Source organism: Salmo salar, chromosome ssa19 (genome assembly GCF_905237065.1).
Source record: "Salmo salar chromosome ssa19, Ssal_v3.1, whole genome shotgun sequence".
NCBI lineage: Eukaryota > Metazoa > Chordata > Actinopteri > Salmoniformes > Salmonidae > Salmo > Salmo salar.
The window spans coordinates 18,567,415-18,590,141 of NC_059460.1; the positions used below are offsets into that span (position 1 = coordinate 18,567,415).

The following is a 22,727-nucleotide window of genomic DNA, read 5'->3' on the forward strand; positions in this document are numbered from 1 at the left end:
CTCCAACCCACCCACCCACCCACCCAGCCACCCACACACACCCACCCACACACCCAGCCCTCCTCCAACCCACCCACCCACACACACCCACCCACACACCCAGCCCTCCTCCAACCCACCCACACACACCCACCCACACACCCAGCCCTCCTCCAACCCACCCACCCACACACACCCACCCACACACCCAGCCCTCCTCCAACCCACCCACCCACACACACCCACCCACACACCCAGCCCTCCTCCAACCCAGCCACCCACCCAGCCACCCACACACACCCACCCACCCACCCACACACCCAGCCCTCCTCCCACCCACCCACCCAGCCCTCCTCCAACCCACCCACCCACCCAGCCACCCACACACACCCACCCACACACCCAGCCCTCCTCCAACCCACCCACACACACCCACCCACACACCCAGCCCTCCTCCAACCCACCCACCCACACACACCCACCCACACACCCAGCCCTCCTCCAACCCACCCACACACACCCACCCACACACCCAGCCCTCCTCCAACCCACCCACCCACACACACCCACCCACACACCCAGCCCTCCTCCAACCCAGCCACCCACCCAGCCACCCACACACAGCCACCCACCCACCCACCCACACACCCAGCCCTCCTCCCACCCACCCACCCAGCCCTCCTCCAACCCACCCACCCACCCACCCACCCACACCCACCCACACACCCAGCCCTCCACCCACCCACCCACCCACACACACACACCCAGCCCTCCTCCAACCCACCCACCCACCCACCCACACACACCCAGCCCTCCTCCCACCCACCCACCCACACACCCTCCCACCCACCCACACACACACACCCAGCCCTCCTCCAACCCACCCACCCACCCACACACACACCCAGCCCTCCTCCCTCCCACCCTCCCACCCACCCACACACACACACCCAGCCCTCCTCCAACCCACCCACCCACCCACCCACCCACACACACCCACCCACACACCCAGCCCTCCTCCCAACCACCCACCCACACACCCTCCCACCCACCCACACACCCAGCCCTCCTCCAACCCAACCCATACACACCCACCCACACACCCAGCCCTCCTCCCACCCACCCACACACCCTCCCACCCACCCACACACACACCCAGCCCTCCTCCAACCCACCCACCCACCCACACCCTGTGTTCTGACAAATGGTATTCCAGCTTGTCTTTTGACCTGAGGCTCAGCTAGGGGACATACTTCCCCTCGCCGCCTCTGTAATTGATAAATGCCTATGAACGACCATACATCACAACTATGAGTTGGAGAATACAGGATACAGCCAGACGGGAGGATTTTCAGTTAAAACACCCACCTAACGTTACAAGCAACTACATTTACAGTACACATACACCTACAGAACAAACCCACATCTCACACTCCCACCAACACATACATAAGTGTTACTGTGGGCAGCTCGACCCCGTCAGATACACACTCCTACAGGAGGAAATGGACACTAACAAAAACACACCATGGAATCCAACATGGATTGTACAATAGTACCCACAAGATCCTATCAAACCCTCCCATTCAATCTAGCCATTCCTCTGCCTAGTAGATTTCCCATTGAGTTGATGAGGGATGTGTAGGGACCATATTCATAAAGACTAGGAGTGCTGACCGTGTTGGGGAGTAGTGAACTAACTACATGTAGCTTGCTGACCGTGTTGGGGAGTAGTGAACTAACTACATGTAGCTTGGTGACCGTGTTGGGGAGTAGTGAACTAACTACATGTAGCTTGCTGGCCGTGTTGGGGAGTAGTGAACTAACTACATGTAGCTTGCTGACTGTGTTGGGGAGTAGTGAACTAACTACATGTAGCTTGGTGACCGTGTTGGGGAGTAGTGAACTAACTACATGTAGCTTGCTGACCGTGTTGGGGAGTAGTGAACTAACTACATGTAGCTTGCTGACCGTGTTGGGGAGTAGTGAACTAACTACATGTAGCTTGGTGACCGTGTTGGGGAGTAGTGAACTAACTACATGTAGCTTGCTGACAGTGTTGGGGAGTAGTGAACTAACTACATGTAGCTTGCTGACCGTGTTGGGGAGTAGTGAACTAACTACATGTAGCTTGCTGACCGTGTTGGGGAGTAGTGAACTAACTACATGTAGCTTGGTGACCGTGTTGGGGAGTAGTGAACTAACTACATGTAGCTTGCTGACAGTGTTGGGGAGTAGTGAACTAACTACATGTAGCTTGCTGACCGTGTTGGGGAGTAGTGAACTAACTACATGTAGCTTGGTGACCGTGTTGGGGAGTAGTGAACTAACTACATGTAGCTTGCTGGCCGTGTTGGGGAGTAGTGAACTAACTACATGTAGCTTGCTGACTGTGTTGGGGAGTAGTGAACTAACTACATGTAGCTTGCTGACCGTGTTGGGGAGTAGTGAACTAACTACATGTAGCTTGCTGACCGTGTTGGGGAGTAGTGAACTAACTACATGTAGCTTGCTGACCGTGTTGGGGAGTAGTGAACTAACTACATGTAGCTTGGTGACCGTGTTGGGGAGTAGTGAACTAACTACATGTAGCTTGCTGACCGTGTTGGGGAGTAGTGAACTAACTACATGTAGCTTGCTGACCGTGTTGGGGAGTAGTGAACTAACTACATGTAGCTTGCTGACCGTGTTGGGGAGTAGTGAACTAACTACATGTAGCTTGCTGACTGTGTTGGGGAGTAGTGAACTAACTACATGTAGCTTGCTGACCGTGTTGGGGAGTAGTGAACTAACTACATGTAGCTTGCTGACCGTGTTGGGGAGTAGTGAACTAACTACATGTAGCTTGTTGACCGTGTTGGGGAGTAGTGAACTAACTACATGTAGCTTGGTGACCGTGTTGGGGAGTAGTGAACTAACTACATGTAGCTTGCTGACCGTGTTGGGGAGTAGTGAACTAACTACATGTAGCTTGCTGACCGTGTTGGGGAGTAGTGAACTAACTACATGTAGCTTGGTGACTGTGTTGGGGAGTAGTGAACTAACTACATGTAGCTTGGTGACTGTGTTGGGGAGTAGTGAACTAACTACATGTAGCTTGCTGACCGTGTTGGGGAGTAGTGAACTAACTACATGTAGCTTGCTGACCGTGTTGGGGAGTAGTGAACTAACTACATGTAGCTTGCTGACCGTGTTGGGGAGTAGTGAACTAACTACATGTAGCTTGGTGACCGTGTTGGGGAGTAGTGAACTAACTACATGTAGCTTGGTGACCGTGTTGGGGAGTAGTGAACTAACTACATGTAGCTTGCTGACAGTGTTGGGGAGTAGTGAACTAACTACATGTAGCTTGCTGACCGTGTTGGGGAGTAGTGAACTAACTACATGTAGCTTGCTGACCGTGTTGGGGAGTAGTGAACTAACTACATGTAGCTTGCTGACCGTGTTGGGGAGTAGTGAACTAACTACATGTAGCTTGCTGACCGTGTTGGGGAGTAGTGAACTAACTACATGTAGCTTGCTGACAGTGTTGGGGAGTAGTGAACTAACTACATGTAGCTTGCTGACCGTGTTGGGGAGTAGTGAACTAACTACATGTAGCTTGCTGACCGTGTTGGGGAGTAGTGAACTAACTACATGTAGCTTGCTGACAGTGTTGGGGAGTAGTGAACTAACTACATGTAGCTTGGTGACCGTGTTGGGGAGTAGTGAACTAACTACATGTAGCTTGCTGACAGTGTTGGGGAGTAGTGAACTAACTACATGTAGCTTGCTGACCGTGTGGGGAGTAGTGAACTAACTACATGTAGCTTGCTGACCGTGTGGGGAGTAGTGAACTAACTACATGTAGCTTGCTGACAGTGTTTTCAGTAGTTATGAACTGGTTTGCCATGTTGTGGTGGAGCGAACTACTGGAACAACACCAGTTAGATTGTTTTTGCAAAAATAAAATATGTATGCAATCATTTCCTTTTTGGGGGGGATGGGGGCATGAGATCTACCTGATTCTCACTGGAAACAGTTTGTGTTTAATAGGTTAAATCACACATTCTGTTAACATATGACCCCAAAGTGATCTGTTCTTGCAATTTATAGTGAATGACATTTCAGATGTACATCTGGTATGTTTTTTCATGTAGTGAAATACTTTTTCAAAGTAATGCGAGTTAAATGAATTCTATTTTTCTTAGGGGTTGAGTTAGTGTAGCTTAACTTCTTTCAGTGTGAAGTAATTGGTAGTTTGCTAAACTACATTCTCAGAGTAGGTTCCCAACACTGATCTAAGATCAGTTTTGTCTTTCAAATCATAATGAATAAGATGGGGGGCCTGATCCTAGATCAACACTCTGAGATACTGTGAAGGCCCAGCACTAGAGGCAGTGAGCAGTGTAACCCAATCAGCATAATGAATACGGCAGGACGGCAGCAGCAGGACCTTACCTTGGGCTCCTTGCTTGGCGTCTCCTCTTTGATGGCTGGTATTAATTTAAACGTAATGGCCCCTTGGGACTGGGACTGAAACACAGACAACCGAGAGAGAGAGAAGAGAAGAGCAGAGCGGGAGAGAAAGAGAGAGAGAGATGAGATGGAGGGAGAGAGAGAGAGGGAGGGAGAGAAGAGCAGAGTGGGAGAGAAAGAGAGATAGAGAGAGAGAGAGAGAGAGATGGAGGGAGAGAGAGAGGGGGGAGATAATTCAGTTTCATTGTAAATAACTCAAAACCCAACAAGCCTCATCCAATGAGAAAGCTTTAACCTGAGGATCAGTTTTACTTTCAACAATCAGAATAGGATGACTGCTGGAGGAGTGGAGCGGAGGGAAGAGAGGCCAAGAGGATTCTGGTCCTAAAGCAACCACTGCTTTTAACAGGTCCCAGTCTACCAATTCCAAACTATCTTTCCTCTCCGGCTCCATCTCTACCCAGAGCTGATCTGAGGACTGTGGCGGTGTGTGTGTGTGTGTGTGTGTGTGTGTGTGTGTGTGTGTGTGTGTGTGTGTGTGTGTGTGTGTGTGTGTGTTTGGAGCGACTACAAAGCCCCCTACAGGGACCCCTCCCTGCCTGTCTCTTCCAGGGGTAGTATGTGAACCAACATACCCCAAACAGAGGCCTGCTCCCGGGCCTGCTGGTACAGCAGAGCTGGCCAGAGTTTAGCTTAGCTGTCAACACAGATGAATCATAGGGACATGGCCGCCCAGTGAGGATGAGTTAGGAGGAGAGAGTCCTGCCACTACAAACAAGACTGTAAATCTCTATAGCCGCGGGGCCCCGGCACCAAAACACAACTATAAACAGCAGGTCAATGATAACATACAGACACAAGCATGGACTAAAACACACAGACATGCACGCTCACACACCAGAATGTGGATGATTTCATCCGGCTTCTTGTCATCCACAGGAACCCCGTTCACTTCCCTCAGCACGTCGCCTACATGGATCAGACCTGGGACAGGGACAAGACAGGGGAGAGAGAGGGAGAGGAAGAGAGAGAGGGAGAGGAGAGAGAGAGGGAGGAAGAGAGAGGGAGAGGAGAGGAGAGAGAGAGGGAGGAGGAGAGAGAGAGGGAGAGGAGAGAGAGAGGGAGGAAGAGAGAGAGGGAGAGAGAGAGAGAGGGAGGAGGAGAGAGAGGGAGGAGGAGAGAGAGGGAGAGGAGAGAGAGAGGGAGAGGAGAGAGAGAGGGAGGAAGAGAGAGAGGGAGAGGAGAGGAGAGAGAGAGGGAGGAGGAGAGAGAGGGAGAGGAGAGAGAGAGGGAGGAAGAGAGAGAGGGAGAGGAGAGGAGAGAGAGGAGGAGAGAGAGGGAGGAAGAGAGAGAGGGAGGAAGAGAGAGAGGGAGGGGAGAGCAAAAGAGAGAAGACGGACACAGAGACATAACACACACTGTACAGAGTGCACACAAACACAGCTATAGACACACACAATAGAAAATACAGACCAACTAATAGAAATCCTTTGGAAGTTAATATCAGACTAAAGTGAGTATAAAGTGAGTATAATGAAGGTGTGAGGTTGTATTGCTTTAGTTGTTCTCTGCTCTCCAGGGCATTACACTTTACATTATACACTGAGTACAGCAATACACTTTACAACAGGGCATTACACTTTACATTATACACTGAGTACAGCAATACACTTTACAACAGGGCATTACACTTTACATTATACACTGAGTACAGCAATACACTTTACAACAGGGCATTACACTTTACATTATACACTGAGTACAGCAATACACTTTACAACAGGGCATTACACTTTACATTATACACTGAGTACAGCAATACACTTTACAACAGGGCATTACACTTTACATTATACACTGAGTACAGCAATACACTTTACAACAGGGCATTACACTTTACATTATACACTGAGTACAGGGGGGATGACAGACAGACAGACAGACAGACAGACAGACAGACAGACAGACAGACAGACAGACAGACAGACAGACAGAGAGGGTGGGTGGGTGGGTGGGTGGGTGGGTGGTGGGTGGGTGGGTGGAGAGAGAGAGAGAGAGAGAGAGAGAGAGAGAGAGAGAGAGAGAGAGAGAGAGAGAGAGAGAGAGAGAGAGTGGGTGAGTGGAGAGAGAGAGAGGGTGGGTGGAGAGAGAGAGAGGGTGGGTGGGTGGAGAGAGAGAGAGAGAGAGAGAGGGTGGGTGGAGAGAGAGAGAGAGGGTGGGTGGGTGGAGAGAGGGTGGGTGGGTGGGTGGGTGGAGAGAGAGAGGGTGGAGAGAGAGAGGGTGGGTGGGTGGAGAGAGAGGGTGGGTGGGTGGAGAGAGAGAGGGTGGGTGGGTGGAGAGAGAGAGGGTGGGTGGGTGGAGAGAGAGAGGGTGGGTGGAGAGAGAGAGAGGGGGGTGGAGAGAGAGTGGGTGGAGAGAGAGAGTGGGTGGGTGGAGAGAGAGAGGGTGGGTGGAGAGAGAGAGAGGGTGGGTGGAGAGAGAGAGAGTGGGTGGGTGGAGAGAGAGAGAGGGTGGAGAGAGAGAGAGGGTGGGTAGAGAGAGAGGGTGGGTAGAGAGAGAGAGTGGGTGGGTAGAGAGAGAGAGTGGGTGGGTGGAGAGAGAGAGAGAGGGTGGGTGGAGAGAGAGAGGGTGGGTGGAGAGAGAGAGAGAGGGTGGGTGGAGAGAGAGAGGGTGGGTGGAGAGAGAGGGTGGAGAGAGAGAGAGTGGGTGGAGAGAGAGAGGGTGGGTGGAGAGAGGGTGGAGAGAGAGAGAGAAAGAGGGTGGAGAGAGAGAGAGAGTGGGTGGGAGTGGGTGGAGAGAGAGAGAGGGTGGAGAGAGAGTGGAGAGAGAGAGAGAGGGTGGGTGGAGAGAGAGAGAGGGTGGGTGGAGAGAGAGAGAGAGAGAGAGAGAGAGAGAGAGAGTAGGTGGGTGGAGAGAGAGAGAGACGGTGGGTGGAGAGAGAGAGAGAGACGGTGGGTGGAGAGAGAGAGAGAGAGAGAGAGAGAGAGAGAGAGAGAGAGAGAGGGTGGGTGGAGAGAGAGAGAGAGAGAGGGTGGGTGGAGAGAGAGAGAGAGAGAGAGAGAGAGAGAGAGAGTGGGTGGGTGGAGAGAGAGAGAGAGAGAGTGGGTAGAGAGAGAGAGCGAGAGAGAAAGTGGGTGGGTGGAGAGAGAGAGTGGGTGGGTAGAGAGAGAGAGAGAGAGAGAGAGAGAGAGAGCGAGACAGATATAACTTACCACTTCTGTCTGCTGCTCCACCTCTCATTATCCTGGCGATAAGGATGGCTCCTGTGTGCTCATCACGCTTTATTGTGGCTCCCTGCGTCACAAACACAAGGAACAGGTCAACAGATGAACTAAGTCATATGAAGGTTTCTTTTTTGTTGTTGTTCTTTGTATATTTTCTTTATTTAACCCTTTTTCTCCCCAATTTCGTGGTATCCAACTGTCTCATCGCTACAACGCCCGTACGGACTCGGGAGAGGCGAAGGTCGAGAGCCATGAGTCCTCCGAAACACAACCCAACCATGCTGCACTGCTTCTTGACACAATGCACATCCAACCCGGAAGCCAGCCGCACCAATGTGTTGTAGGAAACACCGTACACCTGGCGACCTGGTCAGCGTGCACTGTGCCTGGCCCGCCACAGATGTTGCTAGAGCGCAATGGGACAAGGACATCCCTGCCGGCCAAACCCTCCCCTAACCCGGACGACGCTGGGCCAACTGTGCGCCGCCTCATGGGTCTCCCGGTCGCGGCCGGCTGCGACAGAGCCTGGACTCGAACCCAGAATCTCTAGTGGCACAGCTAGCCCTGCGATGCAATGCCTTAGACCACTGCGCCACTCGGGAGGCCGTCATATGGTGTTACACGTGTACCAATATCCAGAAATACCAACAGACATGTTCTGGTCAACCATCTCTTCCAACCTGCTACACCTCTATGATTTCCAATCAAACCCCACTTCAATCAACCACTGGGGTGAATCCCTTACGGGTTGACACGAATGCCATAGCACAGGCTGAACAGTACAGCTGGGCATTTTCAGTCCAAACCTTTCCACCCTGGGACTGTGTCTGTCTGGACCAGCCCCTGACTGAAAGAAAAGTGAGGCCCAATCAGATAGCTAACCTTCAGCCCTGTAGTAGTAGTAGTCTCTCTCTCCCTCTCTCCCTCTCTCCCTCTCTCTCTCCCTCTCCACCCTGTGTTTTCACTGTCGTCTTTACTGCCCCATAGCTGAGACCAGGACCCAGAGGGCAGGGGGAGAGACATACAGACAGGATATAGAGGATAGAAGGGATGAGGTTTCGGTGCAGCTAGTGATGCGTTTACCAGGTCTTCCCTCTCTTCAGCCAGCCAGAGACAATGGGTCCAGGGTGTGCCAACAGGCAACCCGCCCCGCCCTTCCACAAGAAACTCATCGGCAGAGTGCTGGATGGTGGACGGACGCTGGCACACAGCGAGACGAGAGACGGCGAAACCTTTTTCGAATCTGACCACAGCACGGAGTGTCATCACCGCCAGCCATGGCCTCTCCGACCGGACCGCGCCAGACGGGGTGTAGTCTAGGCACATAGTTAAGAACTAGCAAGGCGTCATCCCTCGCTCCTCTCGTCTCTACCTGTTATTCACATCATCTTCATGACTGTTATTGTTTCTGTGAAAGAAGAGGCTCCTTTTTCTCCACGGTGTGGACTGTGCTTCGTTTCAAACTGTCTAACTGTCAAACGAACTGCCGGGTTGTTCTAACCAGCTGCCACCAGGGCCTAGCCAGGGGCCCTCAGGACAACTAGCCTACGTCAATGACGAGGCGATGGCCAAACAAACGTCTTTCCGTTTCATTTTTCTTGGGCGACCTACCTAAACATAGTACCTCCACAGGTCCAACAGGCCATGGCTGACGAGAAGCGCGGAGAGATCCCTGGTTTCTACTCCTAAATGGTTTTTCTCCCCCAATAAGACTGTCCTCAAGGTCCTTTCCTCTGTGTGACGTTGAGTTAAGAAGACGAGATGGCGGCTGGTCTTGATGGAAAGAGCAGAGGCCCTTCCTTTAACATGGGGACAAGACGCTCCTCGGGCCAGAGATCTTCACAGCTTTTCCATTTAATCAAATAGTCCAATTATGGTAACCAGAGAGGTTTTGGTAGGAGGAAATCAGAGGAGGGGTGGAGAGGGCAGCACACTGTCAAACCCTGGTGTCAAGGTCACAGCTAACCCCTCACTTAGACTATAAACAGCTGAAACATGATGCAATAGGAGAGGGAGGGAGGGAGGGAGGGAGGGAGGGAGAGAGATGAGGAGGGAGGGAGGGAGGGGGCACCAGACAGAGAGACAGAGAGAGAATGAGAAATGGAGAGCGAAGGGAAAACAGAGAGAGACAGAGAGAGATACAGGTCTGTGTCATTTCTCAGAGCAGTGTCCAGACCGTAGGGGGCGGAGGGTGGCAGCTCTCCGTTTTTCATCCAGTTGGGATGTTTTGTCAGTGTGTTGTTGTCTGGGGGCCAGGACTGTGATGGATGTTTTGTCAGTGTGTTGTTGTCTGGGGGCCAGGACTGTGATGGATGTTTTTGTCAGTGTGTTGTTGTCTGGGGGCCAGGACTGTGATGGATGTTTTTGTCAGTGTGTTGTTGTCTGGGGGCCAGGACTGTGATGGATGTTTTTGTCAGTGTGTTGTTGTCTGGGGGCCAGGACTGTGATGGATGTTTTGTCAGTGTGTTGTTGTCTGGGGGCCAGGACTGTGATGGATGTTTTGTCAGTGTGTTGTTGTCTGGGGGCCAGGACTGTGATGGATGTTTTGTCAGTGTGTTGTTGTCTGGGGGCCAGGACTGTGATGGATGTTTTTGTCAGTGTGTTGTTTGCTGGGGGCCAGGACTGTGATGGATGTTTTTGTCAGTGTGTTGTTGTCTGGGGGTCAGGACTGTGATGGATGTTTTTGTCAGTGTGTTGTTGTCTGGGGGCCAGGACTGTGATGGATGTTTTTGTCAGTGTGTTGTTGTCTGGGGGCCAGGACTGTGATGGATGTTTTGTCAGTGTGTTGTTGGCTGGGGGCCAGGACTGTGATGGATGTTTTTGTCAGTGTGTTGTCTGGGGGCCAGGACTGTGATTGATGTTTTTGTCAGTGTGTTGTTGGCTGGGGGCCAGGACTGTGATGGATGTTTTTGTCAGTGTGTTGTTGTCTGGGGGCCAGGACTGTGATGGATGTTTTTGTCAGTGTGTTGTTGTCTGGGGGCCAGGACTGTGATGGATGTTTTTGTCAGTGTGTTGTCTGGGGGCCAGGACTGTGATGGATGTTTTTGTCAGTGTGTTGTTGTCTGGGGGCCAGGACTGTTATGGATGTTTTTGTCAGTGCGTTGTTGTCTGGGGGCCAGGACTGTGATGGATGTTTTGTCAGTGTGTTGTTGTCTGGGGGCCAGGACTGTGATGGATGTTTTTGTCAGTGTGTTGTTGTCTGGGGGCCAGGACTGTGATGGATGTTTTTGTCAGTGTGTTGTTGTCTGGGGGCCAGGACTGTGATGGATGTTTTGTCAGTGTGTTGTTGTCTGGGGGCCAGGACTGTGATGGATGTTTTGTCAGTGTGTTGTTGTCTGGGGGCCAGGACTGTGATGGATGTTTTGTCAGTGTGTTGTTGTCTGGGGGCCAGGACTGTGATGGATGTTTTTGTCAGTGTGTTGTTGTCTGGGGGCCAGGACTGTGATGGATGTTTTTGTCAGTGTGTTGTTGTCTGGGGGCCAGGACTGTGATGGATGTTTTTGTCAGTGTGTTGTTGTCTGGGGGCCAGGACTGTGATGGATGTTTTTGTCAGTGTGTTGTCTGGGGGCCAGGACTGTGATGGATGTTTTGTCAGTGTGTTGTTGGCTGGGGGCCAGGACTGTGATGGATGTTTTTGTCAGTGTGTTGTTGGCTGGGGGCCAGGACTGTGATGGATGTTTTGTCAGTGTGTTGTTGTCTGGGGGCCAGGACTGTGATGGATGTTTTGTCAGTGTGTTGTTGTCTGGGGGCCAGGACTGTGATGGATGTTTTTGTCAGTGTGTTGTTGTCTGGGGGCCAGGACTGTGATGGATGTTTTTGTCAGTGTGTTGTTGTCTGGGGGCCAGGACTGTGATGGATGTTTTTGTCAGTGTGTTGTTGTCTGGGGGCCAGGACTGTGATGGATGTTTTTGTCAGTGTGTTGTTTGCTGGGGGCCAGGACTGTGATGGATGTTTTTGTCAGTGTGTTGTTGTCTGGGGGCCAGGACTGTGATGGATGTTTTTGTCAGTGTGTTGTTGTCTGGGGGCCAGGACTGTGATGGATGTTTTGTCAGTGTGTTGTTGGCTGGGGGCCAGGACTGTGATGGATGTTTTTGTCAGTGTGTTGTCTGGGGGCCAGGACTGTGATGGATGTTTTGTCAGTGTGTTGTTGGCTGGGGGCCAGGACTGTGATGGATGTTTTTGTCAGTGTGTTGTTGTCTGGGGGCCAGGACTGTGATGGATGTTTTGTCAGTGTGTTGTTGTCTGGGGGCCAGGACTGTGATGGATGTTTTTGTCAGTGTGTTGTTGTCTGGGGGCCAGGACTGTGATGGATGTTTTGTCAGTGTGTTGTTGGCTGGGGGCCAGGACTGTGATGGATGTTTTTGTCAGTGTGTTGTCTGGGGGCCAGGACTGTGATTGATGTTTTTGTCAGTGTGTTGTTGGCTGGGGGCCAGGACTGTGATGGATGTTTTTGTCAGTGTGTTGTTGTCTGGGGGCCAGGACTGTGATGGATGTTTTTGTCAGTGTGTTGTTGTCTGGGGGCCAGGACTGTGATGGATGTTTTTGTCAGTGTGTTGTCTGGGGGCCAGGACTGTGATGGATGTTTTTGTCAGTGTGTTGTTGTCTGGGGGCCAGGACTGTTATGGATGTTTTTGTCAGTGCGTTGTTGTCTGGGGGCCAGGACTGTGATGGATGTTTTGTCAGTGTGTTGTTGTCTGGGGGCCAGGACTGTGATGGATGTTTTTGTCAGTGTGTTGTTGTCTGGGGGCCAGGACTGTGATGGATGTTTTTGTCAGTGTGTTGTTGTCTGGGGGCCAGGACTGTGATGGATGTTTTGTCAGTGTGTTGTTGTCTGGGGGCCAGGACTGTGATGGATGTTTTGTCAGTGTGTTGTTGTCTGGGGGCCAGGACTGTGATGGATGTTTTGTCAGTGTGTTGTTGTCTGGGGGCCAGGACTGTGATGGATGTTTTGTCAGTGTGTTGTTGTCTGGGGGCCAGGACTGTGATGGATGTTTTGTCAGTGTGTTGTTGTCTGGGGGGCCAGGACTGTGATGGATGTTTTTGTCAGTGTGTTGTTGTCTGGGGGCCAGGACTGTGATGGATGTTTTTGTCAGTGTGTTGTTGTCTGGGGGCCAGGACTGTGATGGATGTTTTTGTCAGTGTGTTGTTGTCTGGGGGCCAGGACTGTGATGGATGTTTTTGTCAGTGTGTTGTTGTCTGGGGGCCAGGACTGTGATGGATGTTTTGTCAGTGTGTTGTTGTCTGGGGGCCAGGACTGTGATGGATGTTTTGTCAGTGTGTTGTTGTCTGGGGGCCAGGACTGTGATGGATGTTTTTGTCAGTGTGTTGTTGTCTGGGGGCCAGGACTGTGATGGATGTTTTGTCAGTGTGTTGTTGTCTGGGGGCCAGGACTGTGATGGATGTTTTTGTCAGTGTGTTGTTGTCTGGGGGCCAGGACTGTGATGGATGTTTTTGTCAGTGTGTTGTTGTCTGGGGGCCAGGACTGTGATGGATGTTTTTGTCAGTGTGTTGTTGTCTGGGGGCCAGGACTGTGATGGATGTTTTTGTCAGTGTGTTGTTGTCTGGGGGCCAGGACTGTGATGGATGTTTTTGTCAGTGTGTTGTTGTCTGGGGGCCAGGACTGTGATGGATGTTTTTGTCAGTGTGTTGTTGTCTGGGGGCCAGGACTGTGATGGATGTTTTGTCAGTGTGTTGTTGGCTGGGGGCCAGGACTGTGATGGATGTTTTTGTCAGTGTGTTGTTGTCTGGGGGCCAGGACTGTGATGGATGTTTTGTCAGTGTGTTGTTGGCTGGGGGCCAGGACTGTGATGGATGTTTTTGTCAGTGTGTTGTTGTCTGGGGGCCAGGACTGTGATGGATGTTTTTGTCAGTGTGTTGTTGTCTGGGGGCCAGGACTGTGATGGATGTTTTTGTCAGTGTGTTGTTGTCTGGGGGCCAGGACTGTGATGGATGTTTTTGTCAGTGTGTTGTTGTCTGGGGGCCAGGACTGTGATGGATGTTTTTGTCAGTGTGTTGTTGTCTGGGGGCCAGGACTGTGATGGATGTTGTTGTCAGTGTGTTGATGTCTGGGGGCCAGGACTGTGATGGATGTTTTTGTCAGTGTGTTGTTGGCTGGGGGCCAGGACTGTGATGGATGTTTTTGTCAGTGTGTTGTTGTCTGGGGGCCAGGACTGTGATGGATGTTTTTGTCAGTGTGTTGTTGTCTGGGGGCCAGGACTGTGATGGATGTTTTTGTCAGTGTGTTGTTGTCTGGGGGCCAGGACTGTGATGGATGTTTTTGTCAGTGTGTTGTTGTCTGGGGGCCAGGACTGTGATGGATGTTGTTGTCAGTGTGTTGATGTCTGGGGGCCAGGACTGTGATGGATGTTTTTGTCAGTGTGTTGTTGTCTGGGGGCCAGGACTGTGATGGATGTTTTTGTCAGTGTGTTGTTGTCTGGGGGCCAGGACTGTGATGGATGTTGTTGTCAGTGTGTTGATGTCTGGGGGCCAGGACTGTGATGGATGTTTTTGTCAGTGTGTTGTTGTCTGGGGGCCAGGACTGTGATGGATGTTTTTGTCAGTGTGTTGTTGTCTGGGGGCCAGGACTGTGATGGATGTTTTTGTCAGTGTGTTGTTGTCTGGGGGCCAGGACTGTGATGGATGTTTTTGTCAGTGTGTTGTTGTCTGGGGGCCAGGACTGTGATGGATGTTTTTGTCAGTGTGTTGTTGTCTGGGGGCCAGGACTGTGATGGATGTTTTGTCAGTGTGTTGTTGGCTGGGGGCCAGGACTGTGATGGATGTTTTTGTCAGTGTGTTGTCTGGGGGCCAGGACTGTGATGGATGTTTTGTCAGTGTGTTGTTGGCTGGGGGCCAGGACTGTGATTGATGTTTTTGTCAGTGTGTTGTTGGCTGGGGGCCAGGACTGTGATGGATGTTTTTGTCAGTGTGTTGTTGTCTGGGGGCCAGGACTGTGATGGATGTTTTTGTCAGTGTGTTGTTGTCTGGGGGCCAGGACTGTGATGGATGTTGTTGTCAGTGTGTTGATGTCTGGGGGCCAGGACTGTGATGGATGTTTTTGTCAGTGTGTTGTTGGCTGGGGGCCAGGACTGTGATGGATGTTTTGTCAGTGTGTTGTTGTCTGGGGGCCAGGACTGTGATGGATGTTTTTGTCAGTGTGTTGTTGTCTGGGGGCCAGGACTGTGATGGATGTTTTTGTCAGTGTGTTGTTGTCTGGGGGCCAGGACTGTGATGGATGTTTTTGTCAGTGTGTTGTTGTCTGGGGGCCAGGACTGTGATGGATGTTTTTGTCAGTGTGTTGTTGTCTGGGGGCCAGGACTGTGATGGATGTTTTTGTCAGTGTGTTGTTGTCTGGGGGCCAGGACTGTGATGGATGTTTTGTCAGTGTGTTGTTGTCTGGGGGCCAGGACTGTGATGGATGTTTTGTCAGTGTGTTGTTGTCTGGGGGCCAGGACTGTGATGGATGTTTTTGTCAGTGTGTTGTTGTCTGGGGGCCAGGACTGTGATGGATGTTTTTGTCAGTGTGTTGTTGTCTGGGGGCCAGGACTGTGATGGATGTTTTTGTCAGTGCGTTGTTGTCTGGGGGCCAGGACTGTGATGGATGTTTTGTCAGTGTGTTGTTGTCTGGGGGCCAGGACTGTGATGGATGTTTTGTCAGTGCGTTGTTGTCTGGGGGCCAGGACTGTGATGGATGTTTTTGTCAGTGTGTTGTTGTCTGGGGGCCAGGACTGTGATGGATGTTTTTGTCAGTGTGTTGTTGTCTGGGGGCCAGGACTGTGATGGATGTTTTTGTCAGTGTGTTGTTGTCTGGGGGCCAGGACTGTGATGGATGTTTTTGTCAGTGTGTTGTTGTCTGGGGGCCAGGACTGTGATGGATGTTTTTGTCAGTGTGTTGTTGTCTGGGGGCCAGGACTGTGATGGATATTTTTGTCAGTGTGTTGTTGTCTGGGGGCCAGGACTGTGATGGATGTTTTTGTCAGTGTGTTGTTGTCTGGGGGCCAGGACTGTGATGGATGTTTTTGTCAGTGTGTTGTTGTCTGGGGGCCAGGACTGTGATGGATGTTTTTGTCAGTGTGTTGTTTGCTGGGAGCCAGGACTGTGATGGATGTTTTTGTCAGTGTGTTGTTGTCTGGGGGCCAGGACTGTGATGGATGTTTTTGTCAGTGTGTTGTTGTCTGGGGGCCAGGACTGTGATGGATGTTTTTGTCAGTGTGTTGTTGTCTGGGGGCCAGGACTGTGATGGATGTTTTTGTCAGTGTGTTGTTGTCTGGGGGCCAGGACTGTGATGGATGTTTTGTCAGTGTGTTGTTGGCTGGGGGCCAGGACTGTGATGGATGTTTTTGTCAGTGTGTTGTCTGGGGGCCAGGACTGTGATGGATGTTTTGTCAGTGTGTTGTTGGCTGGGGGCCAGGACTGTGATGGATGTTTTTGTCAGTGTGTTGTTGTCTGGGGGCCAGGACTGTGATGGATGTTTTTGTCAGTGTGTTGTTGTCTGGGGGCCAGGACTGTGATGGATGTTGTTGTCAGTGTGTTGATGTCTGGGGGCCAGGACTGTGATGGATGTTTTTGTCAGTGTGTTGTTGGCTGGGGGCCAGGACTGTGATGGATGTTTTGTCAGTGTGTTGTTGTCTGGGGGCCAGGACTGTGATGGATGTTTTTGTCAGTGTGTTGTTGTCTGGGGGCCAGGACTGTGATGGATGTTTTTGTCAGTGTGTTGTTGTCTGGGGGCCAGGACTGTGATGGATGTTTTTGTCAGTGTGTTGTTGTCTGGGGGCCAGGACTGTGATGGATGTTTTTGTCAGTGTGTTGTTGTCTGGGGGCCAGGACTGTGATGGATGTTTTTGTCAGTGTGTTGTTGGCTGGGGGCCAGGACTGTGATGGATGTTTTTATTAGGTTTCATCGATAAGGAGGGAGGAAGGCTCGTGGCTGGCTGAAGGGTAAATGAAGAAAGAAGTGAATAAGCTTCATCTGTTCTTTGTCATTACCACTCCTTCCCTAATCATCTGTCGTACTAGACGTCAGACTAGTCTAGAACAGTAATTCTAGAAGTGGAACTTGACCCACTACCCTGCAGTTGTGACGGGCCGATCCCGATCCAGGCTCGAGCTACGCCAAGAGGGGAGGGAAGGATAGAGAGAGAGAGAGAGAGACGGAGACGGAGGGAGGAATGCATTTGATTCCTGGATCACCTCATTGTGAACTCAGCTGAGACACGGTAGGAAAACGAGCTCTCCTTGATAAGAGTAGTGCAGTCATCAGCCAAGTCATCAGACAGACTACTGAGGGGGGTTAGACAGCCAAGCAACCACCCAACAGGGGCCAGCAGGGTGAGGCCCATTAGGAGAGGAGGAAAGAGGGAGAGGGAGTAAGAGAGAGGGAGAGATAAAAAGAGAGAAAGTGGGGGGAGGAATGGAGGGTGAGACTGGGGGAGACTTCTAAAGAGGGGATAGGTCCTCTCCAGGAGGAAGATATTAGTGAGGACTTGTTCACATCAACTAACACCGAGCTGTTGAACTAATGAGCACTTCCCCTATAGTACTCTCTTTGACCCTCTCTCTGATCCTTTAAGAGTTAATGACCACCTCCCCTCTCCCACAGCAGTCCACACGTCCTCCCTCCTTACCTCCCACCCCTCCCCCTCTCCCACAGCAGTCCACACGTCCCCCTCCTTACCTCCCACCCCTCCCCCTCTCCCACAGCAGTCCACACGTCCTCCCTCCTTACCTCCCACCCCTCCCCCTCTCCCACAGCAGTCCACACGTCCCCCCTCCTTACCTCCCACCCCTCCCCCTCTCCCACGGCAGTCCACACGTCCCCCTCCTTACCTCCCACCCCTCCCCCTCGGCAGTCCACACGTCCCCCCTCCTTACCTCCCACCCCTCCCCTCTCCCACGGCAGTCCACACGTCCCCCCTCCTTACCTCCCACCCCTCCCCCTCTCCCACAGCAGTCCACACGTCCCCCCTCCTTACCTCCCACCCCTCCCCCTCTCCCACGGCAGTCCACACGTCCTCCCTCCTTACCTCCCACCCCTCCCCCTCTCCCACGGCAGTCCACACGTCCCCCCTCCTTACCTCCCACCCCTCCCCTCTCCCACAGCAGTCCACACGTCCTCCCTCCTTACCTCCCACCCCTCCCCTCTCCCACAGCAGTCCACACGTCCCCCCTCCTTACCTCCCACCCTCCCCCTCTCCCACGGCAGTCCACACGTCCCCCCTCCTTACCTCCCACCCCTCCCCCTCGGCAGTCCACACGTCCCCCCTCCTTACCTCCCACCCGTCCTCGCTACATCGTTCCAGGGCCTCAACGAGCTGTGTGCTACATGGAGAGGCTGGTACACTTCCTTCCCTATTCTCCCGGGCCAATTGGAGCTTTTCTGTAAGCTAGCTAACAGACCTGACCTGCTTTGGAAGTACTAGGAGAGGTCGAGGCCCCTACACGGTACAGAGGAGTTTTGGGATAAATGTTGTAACCCAATGGTCACCTTAACCCTACCTCCCCAACCTCCCTGTTCTGCTGATCTCTGTTGTTAACTCTCATCGACAGCACTGATGCATAGCTCCTAATGAGCAAATATATAAACAGCCCTGAACCAAAAGAAGCTCTGGCTTCAAACACTGGGATGGGTGCATACAAGCGCATACACGTACACACACAAACACATACAGTTGGGAAAGATTCACTAGCACTAGCCTGCATGGGGCCTCTCCTGAAGCTGCTAACCTGAGTATGGCTGCTCTGTTCGTTAACACAGACCCATCAGCACTCGCTGGCACATGGAAGCCATTTGGGAGACTCCAGTTGCGGACGAGCCAAGGAGAGTTTAACTAGAGCCAGGGAAACGGTGGTGCCCGGGGGTTACCTGAACGCAGGCCAGCCAAAGACTGACGAACAGTCAGACAGACATAGGCCTAGGTTGCATCCCAAATGGCACCCTATTCCCTATATAGTGCACTACCTTCAACCAGGACCCTATGGCCTCTGGTCAAATGTAATGCACTGTATAGGGAGTAGGGTGCCATTTGGGACACACCTAGACAGGCAGGAGGACTTAAGGGTTATGATTGATGTTGGACAATCACAAAGCCTGATGAATGAGCAACGCTAGTAAGTAGAGGGGCCACCACTTAACCATCAAGTGACTGGCTAAACCTCGCCATTCTCACGAAATAGATAGCTTAGTTAGCCCAAGAGGAGGGAAACATAAGGAAGTGTCTCTTTTTGTGTGTATTTTGTTTCGCTTTTCGCCCCTCGCCTCCCTAAGAGTCTTCCGACTCGGGGTGGAGGTCTAAAAATAGGCATTACTTATAAGAAGCGAGCGAGCCTCCCTCCCTCTGTTGGAGAAGTTAGTGATGTGGAATCGTCCTGGTGGAATCAGCAGAGCTTTTAGGTTTGGGCTCGGCGGTCAATTACTCATCAGTAAGTAAGGTGATCCTCAGTCTCCCCCCCTGATCAGCTCCATATGGGAACCTCTGCTCCGACCACTATTACTATATTTTGAACACATAAATGTTTCTGATCGTTATTGTAGCTTAATCTCCGTGGTGTGATGAGGAGAAATATTCATCCATATCAGACTGTTAGTTATATTCTCTCTCCGAGTCTCCGTGAACGGACGTATAAAAAACACATGCAGAGCGAGACAGGGTTGCAGTATTAAGTACGTGATGACAAATGGCTCACACTTCACATATTCACTCAACTTTGAGAAAAAAAAGAGGAAAGAGAGAGGGGCTTGTGGGGGATAGGGGACAATCTGGATTGCCTCATGGTATATAGGAGGCGAGCGTGCATTTCTGAGAGCGAACGAGAGTCAAGCGATATCTTCCAGGGCCTTTCAACATGCGCTGGAGCCACGATAGAGTGGGGCAGGGGCCAGGACGGTTACTGCTGCAGTAGGAGAGACCTCAGCCCTCTGCTCAACACACGTCAGTCAGGATCAGAGCCGACTGGCTGGTTTAGGTTTCAGGGGGCTGGTGGCTGTGGCCCAGGGCAGATAGAGGGAGGTAGGGGCCAGGACAGTTACTGCAGCTGCAGACATAGGTCCTATAGGGCTGGATGGCTGGCTGGGGCTTCAGGGCATCTAGGGCATACGATTGGGGATTGGGAATAAGGGCTGGGGCCAGGGCCATAAGATCTGCTGGCTGGCTGGTTCTTCAGCGGTCTGGTAGCTGGAGCTGGGATTGGGGCTCTGTCTGGAACTACAGGAGTGGTGGTGTGGCTGGGGCTTCAGGAGTCTGGGTGTGTGTGGCCTGGTCATAGCGGAGAACCAGAGGGGATCCTCTTACCCCCCCCCCCCCCTTCAACCAGCCAGCAAAAACAAGCAGGCATCTCCATTTCACACACACATCTCTCAGTCCGTAACGACCACTCATAACATTGTCTGAGCCTGTGGCATTCAACAAATATTATTTTTCCCTGCAAATTGAACGAGACAAGAAAAAACAAATGTGAGTGGTCGGGCCAGTGGGCGAGAACGTGTTTTGACATGATGTCACTTAACAGCAAATTGTAACGGCGACAATAAACTCTCACTTTGGCTCGGCAAGTCCGCTACCTGCCACCATGTTGACTGAAGTATTTAGGATATAAATACAAAATGTAGTGGAACCACATGCTAGCATTTTGCTCTCACCAGATGTTGACTGTGGAAAATAGAATCACAATGGAAACAAGGCCTCCTGGACATTAAAACGCAATTACCTCCAATCATATCTCTAAAAGTGTGCCATTCAGCCTTACGTCAGACGGATGGCATATCACCCTCATTACATACAGGACCATTCAGAAACACAGCCAACTGTACATTTATGAGGCCTTGCATACTTAATCCCAGAGAGAAAACACAAAGCATCGTCTGAAAAACGGAATGAATGAAAGAAAGTGAAGTGATACTCAGGTAATATAGTAATAAATGGATGTGGTCATGATTGAGAAATGAAGTTAGATTACTTGTAGTTTGTCATGTTGTTTGTCTGTAATTGTAGTAATGACTTGGTGCTGCCCATCTTGGCCAGGACGCTCTTGAAAAAGAGATTTTCAATCTCAATGAGCCCTTCCTGGTTAAATAAAAGTTTAAAAAAAACGTTCGTAATTCCCTCTGGTACTCCTACATTATCATACAGAGCAGGAGATCATTCACTGTGGTACTACTACATTATCATACAGAGCAGGAGATCATTCACTGTGGTACTACTACATTATCATACAGAGCAGGAGATCATTCACTGTGGTACTCCTACATTATCATACAGAGCAGGAGATCATTCACTGTGGTACTCCTACATTATCATACAGAGCAGGAGATCATTCACTGTGGTACTACTACATTATCATACAGAGCAGGAGATCATTCACTCTGGTACTCCTACATTATCATACAGAGCAGGAGATCATTCACTCTGGTACGCCTACATTATCATACAGAGCAGGAGATCATTCACTGTGGTACTCCCACATTATCATACAGAGCAGGAGATCATTCACTCTGGTACTCCTACATTATCATACAGAGCAGGAGATCATTCACTCTGGTACTCCTACATTATCATACAGAGCAGGAGATCATTCCCTCTGGTACTCCTACATTATCATACAGAGCAGGAGATCATTCACTCTGGTACTCCTACATTATCATACAGAGCAGGAGATCATTCACTCTGGTACTCCTACATTATCATACAGAGCAGGAGATCATTCCCTCTGGTACTCCTACATTATCATACAGAGCAGGAGATCATTCACTCTGGTACTCCTACATTATCATACAGAGCAGGAGATCATTCACTCTGGTACTCCTACATTATCATACAGAGCAGGAGATCATTCACTGTGGTACTCCTACATTATCATACAGAGCAGGAGATCATTCACTCTGGTACTCCTACATTATCATACAGAGCAGGAGATCATTCACTCTGGTACTCCTACATTATCATACAGAGCAGGAGATCATTCACTGTGGTACTCCTACATTATCATACAGAGCAGGAGATCATTCACTGTGGTACTCCTACATTATCATACAGAGCAGGAGATCATTCACTGTGGTACTCCCACATTATCATACAGAGCAGGAGATCATTCACTGTGGTACTCCTACATTATCATACAGAGCAGGAGATCATTCACTGTGGTACTCCCACATTATCATACAGAGCAGGAGATCATTCACTGTGGCACTCCTACATTATCATACAGAGCAGGAGATCATTCACTGTGGTACTCCTACATTATCATACAGAGCAGGAGATCATTCACTGTGGCACTCCTACATTATCATACAGAGCAGGAGATCATTCACTGTGGTACTCCTACATTATCATACAGAGCAGGAGATCATTCACTGTGGTACTCCTACATTATCATACAGAGCAGGAGATCATTCACTGTGGTACTCAGCAGATGAAAGATCTTACTGTCAGTGAAATAAAGAAAATCTTTTATGTTCAACAACTTAATGTCACAGTGACTGCTCCTGTGTGTGTGTGTGCGCGTGTGCGTGTGTGTGTGTGTGTGTGTGTGTGTGTGTGTGTGTGTGTGTGTGTGTGTGTGTGTGTGTGTGTGTGCGCTGCCTCCCTCCATCCTCTCTGGGAGACCTGTTGCATGCCTCTCCACCTGTTTTATTAAATCACTTGTGATTACAACTAATAAAAACCTACGCAGAGAAACTCTGGCTAAAATGTCCTCTTTTATTTCCTTAACCCTGCTCTTGACCTGGGAGTGCAATTAACAGGTATTATGAGAAAAGGGAAAATTGCAGGTCATTATCATGATAATTCCAGGGAGGAGTCGGGGCTGCCAGATAGTCTGTGTTGGAGCCTGTCCTGGGAAAGACGGCTTTCAGTTCATTTTTCTTACCCTCCTCCTCCTCCTCCTCCTCATCCACAGGCTCTTAATGTTAGATAGAGTCATTACACACTCTCTGAGAAAACCTATTGAGCAGACCCACCTCAGCATTTCAGCTGTTTGTGTGTTGAGTCTGAATCCAGGTTTCACAGTGCGTGAGAGTCAGCATGTATCCGTATGCTCTGTGGGTTGTTATTTCTGTCCTGTGTCCTGAGGGTGTGT

At 50.9% G+C, this 22,727-nt stretch overlaps 1 protein-coding gene across 6 annotated transcripts in view; it reads right to left on the minus strand.

Annotated features, from left to right (window-relative positions):
* mpp7a (MAGUK p55 scaffold protein 7a) overlaps positions 1-22,727 on the minus strand; it is a 339,487-nt gene that overhangs the window by 111,498 nt on the left and 205,262 nt on the right. For all 6 annotated transcript variants that reach the window (XM_014157501.2, XM_045702141.1, XM_014157503.2 and 3 more), the window contains 3 exons: positions 7,650-7,731; positions 5,336-5,421; positions 4,420-4,494 (listed from right to left, as the gene is read on the minus strand). In XM_014157501.2, coding sequence (XP_014012976.1) covers positions 4,420-4,494; positions 5,336-5,421; positions 7,650-7,731 — 243 coding nt within the window. The remainder of the gene's footprint in view (positions 1-4,419; positions 4,495-5,335; positions 5,422-7,649; positions 7,732-22,727) is intronic.